The sequence below is a fragment of the Lactuca sativa genome, chromosome 9, assembly GCF_002870075.4.
Source record: "Lactuca sativa cultivar Salinas chromosome 9, Lsat_Salinas_v11, whole genome shotgun sequence".
Lineage (NCBI taxonomy): Eukaryota > Viridiplantae > Streptophyta > Magnoliopsida > Asterales > Asteraceae > Lactuca > Lactuca sativa.
This window is the reverse complement of record NC_056631.2, coordinates 64,360,775-64,364,330: the sequence shown is the minus strand read 5'-3', so window position 1 is coordinate 64,364,330 and position 3,556 is coordinate 64,360,775. Positions and strand designations below refer to the sequence as shown.

The window sequence follows — 3,556 nt, the reverse complement described above, 5'->3', positions numbered from 1 at the left end:
GCAACATTTTATCAATAACTTCTTTTTTGTCATTTAAAAGTTTACATGAACACATCCATATGTACAAATATAATCTCACTTTGATACCTCCCATCAATGTCTACATTTGATAACGAATGGAAATGTAAAACCAACAGGGACTTGCAGAGGATGCCCATTGTCAATTATTTTATAAAAAGCAAAACCGCAACATGAACTAAGAAACTGAAGTTGCAAAATTAATAAAAAATCAGCACATAAACAAACACATACAGACTATATACAACACATAAACTGAAGTTTATAAAGCATGAAACTTAATGACAGGAAAAGTAAAAAACTTAAAGGAGACTTTATAAAAAGAAAGATCACCCTTACTTACCACAAATGGTTGAAGACATCAACAATGCCACAAATGGTTGAAGACATCAACAAGAAGATTAATCTGACCATGGAATCCACATGTTGTCTGATCATGACTTCAGTAGATGTACTACCGAAACGTAAGAATTTGTAAACGGTAATAACAACCATATTGGTCTAATACACACAAAAAAAAACCTTAGTAGCATAATACAGACAAACTAAAAACCTAATTACCCTCCTAAGTCATTATCCCTATGCAAATCGGCAATCTCAGCGACAAGAGGATGAATTTGCTTGTTTTCGGTAAGAACTATAGAGATGTAAAGAAAGTATATCCTGAATATGCCGCACTGTATATAAAGAATAAAGAATAGAAATTTTTTTACTTTAGTTTAATAGTAGTAAGTAACTAATTTGACTTTCGCGTTTGGTAGTTGAATTCTGCTATTAGTATTTTACTTGTGTATATTTCTTGGTTAAATTATAGTAATCCATGTTAATCATATAATATCGTAAAAAAGTGATTATCTAATGTTAAAATTTTATTTTTATTTTTTTACTTTTTTATAAAAATATGTCAAAAGTAAAGTTACATAACTCATTTTGACCCAAACCACCCGACCCGACACCTCAATTACAAGACCCATCACAAGCTTTACAAAATATAGAAAACTAAACATACATACATAATTTCATGCTCATGTCTAGTTACACATCCCACTTACCATAACCACCGAATTACACCATCACCACTACCACCCTTTATTCTTACTACACACATATATAACAAACCAACATACCACCAGTCCTTATACAGATTAGTAATATTCATATTAGACTATCACTCAGTACTCAAGGGTGAACAGGCTTGTCCAAGTTCTCCGATGGACGGAAGAAGGCCTTCTCCTCCAACACCGAACCATCAACTCCTGCCGCCTCAGATCCAGCTGCACCACCGGAGTCTCCCTCATCCACCGGCCCAAAAACCCCAGTTTTTGGGTGTGGTGCCCAGTACTGTTCCGAATCTTTTCGGGTTATCGCTTCTTCAGGAACCAATGTTGGACGCACCTGCTCGTCTATGTTCTTGTCGTACACCGACACATGCACTCCTCTCCTGTACAAACCATACACAACCACCAAATTTCAGATTACGACATGTTTCCAATGTGAATTAGCTTGAAATTTGAACATAAACATCAACATCAACATGGAAAATGATTTGATATGTTATGTGATGATGCGAATGCAATGATGATTCGTTATCTTGTCTTGGACTACACCCCAAGTTCTAGAGACATGGGTCGGGTTGGTGGCGGGCCCTAATCAGTCACCAAATTTCAACTACCTCAGTGGTCCAGAGCTTATCCAATGCCGGGCACTATGGATGGAAATTAGCAAAACGACATGGAAATGAATGTAAAACTTATTCGCACTTTATCCTTCTAAAAAAAAGCGTACGGTTTACTCTTTAACTTTTGCACGGACTCTATTTCACCACGAAATTTGGAATCCAATCAAGGAATTAAATAATTATGACGAAGATCATATGCAGTTACTTCCTGATCCTCGATCGATCTCCTTCAACTAAATGTTTAGGTTTAATTCAGCAAAATCTACATACGCGATCCAGAAGAATTAATTTCAGAGATTTTTTTTTGTTGCGTATATATTTTCCGATATGTGTGTATGCGATGCATAACATTAATGATTAAACGAATACATATCTACCTACGTCTCAAATAACCAACATTGACGATTAATGTGAGAATATTTTGAGTTCTAGTCTAGAATACTTGCGATCAGCACACGCAACTCGTTACACTTGTATTAACTTCTCTAAACAGATATTTCAATGCTCAAAAAGTTATAAAATATGAAATACCTGAGATTCAGTGACGAATCACGAGCAGATGAGCTTCGGATCTGGCTGACAAATCGCTTCCCCAAACTCGCGATTCCCCGGCTTTGCGAATTGGCGGCCATACAATAAACGTTTTCCGATGTAGAAAGAGAGTAGAGATCAGGAGAGATTGTAGATGCAAAAGAGAGGAAGAAGAGAGAAGAAAGCGGAGAAATCAATAGGAAAAGGTAGTAGGTGTGTTGTGTGCTCCATAGTCTATATATATAATATTTCTATAATGGGTAGGGCAATAAAGTTTTTTAATTTTTGGTCCGTGCACCCTACTTTGTAATTAGTCTAAATTGTACCATAAAATTATTTATAATTTTAATCAAATACTATTTCTTTTTGAACGCCAGTCATAAATGCCTAGATAAAACTAGCAAAAGAAAATTATAAAATACAAATTAAAAACAAATTAAAACAACGAACAACCTTAAGTTATAAAATTACAATTGAGTGTAGCAGTCAACAAAATAATTAGAGCAACATTCGATTTTTCTTTTTGTATAAATAAAAACTACCTTCTTTCTTTCATTATCAACTATAAACTACAGTATTGTTATATTGTTATAGTAATAACCAGATGAATATTGATTTGACTGTGTTTTAACCTACAATAAAAATAGAAAGTATACAGTTATTTTTTGTTATGTGTTTCAACATGGTCTATTCGATCACACGTTTGCTACATCGATTTAGTGATCTTTTGGGTTGATCTCAAATGTTGATCTAAATCATATCAAGTGAAATACTGATATACATATTAAATTTTTTTCGACCAATAGAATTTGTACATATGGAGTTTTGGATACATCCAAACACATCATCATTGATGTTTGTCTGTGGTTATCCTTTTAAGAAATGAAAAGTGTGTTGTGTAGAAACTATAGATGTTGAAAAGTTTGTTGGGGTAATTTTAGAGAAAAAACAAGTTTAGGTAAAAATGTGGAAGATTTTTATTGGCGTGGATATTGGTGCCATGACACACGGTACACAAAGTAATTGTGTCCCAAAAGAGACTTTTAAAGGACATGACGTCACCCAAACGGATAAAATATATATAAGACGGTCGACGGTGCTTATTTGACCACCTGACCCAGTCCTTGACTTCTTTTGGTATATTCCGGCGTATATCCGTTAACATCCGTTAATACTCAACATGACGTGGATACCGCAAAAGAAAAACAATTTATATGTTTTTCTTAGATCATTTCATATTCTTTTATCTTGCTTCTTAAGGCATTTTGAAAACTGTAAAGATGTTTATAACATCGAATTTATGTTAGTAGTAATGTGGTATTGCTAAGA

General features: G+C 34.1%; 1 protein-coding gene across 1 annotated transcript; it reads right to left on the bottom strand.

The window, feature by feature from the left end:
• Window positions 1-1,008: 1,008 nt before the first annotated feature.
• On the bottom strand, window positions 1,009-2,445 carry LOC111917932 (late embryogenesis abundant protein At5g17165). The gene is made up of 2 exons (XM_023913597.3): window positions 2,228-2,445; window positions 1,009-1,459 (listed from the first exon to the last, which is right to left on the bottom strand). Exons 1-2 carry the CDS (start codon window positions 2,326-2,328, stop codon window positions 1,198-1,200), a joined length of 363 nt encoding a protein of 120 aa, XP_023769365.1. The 5' UTR covers window positions 2,329-2,445; the 3' UTR covers window positions 1,009-1,197.
• Window positions 2,446-3,556: the final 1,111 nt, after the last annotated feature.

Excerpts from the sequence above, each read along its gene's own strand:
- LOC111917932 (XM_023913597.3), bottom strand. The coding sequence starts at position 2,328 with ATGGCCGCCAATTCGCAAAGCCGGGGAATCGCGAGTTTGGGGAAGCGA. Across the intron at positions 1,460-2,227 it reads GATTCGTCACTGAATCTCAG|GAGAGGAGTGCATGTGTCGG; the intron begins GTATTTCATATT and ends TGGTTTGTACAG.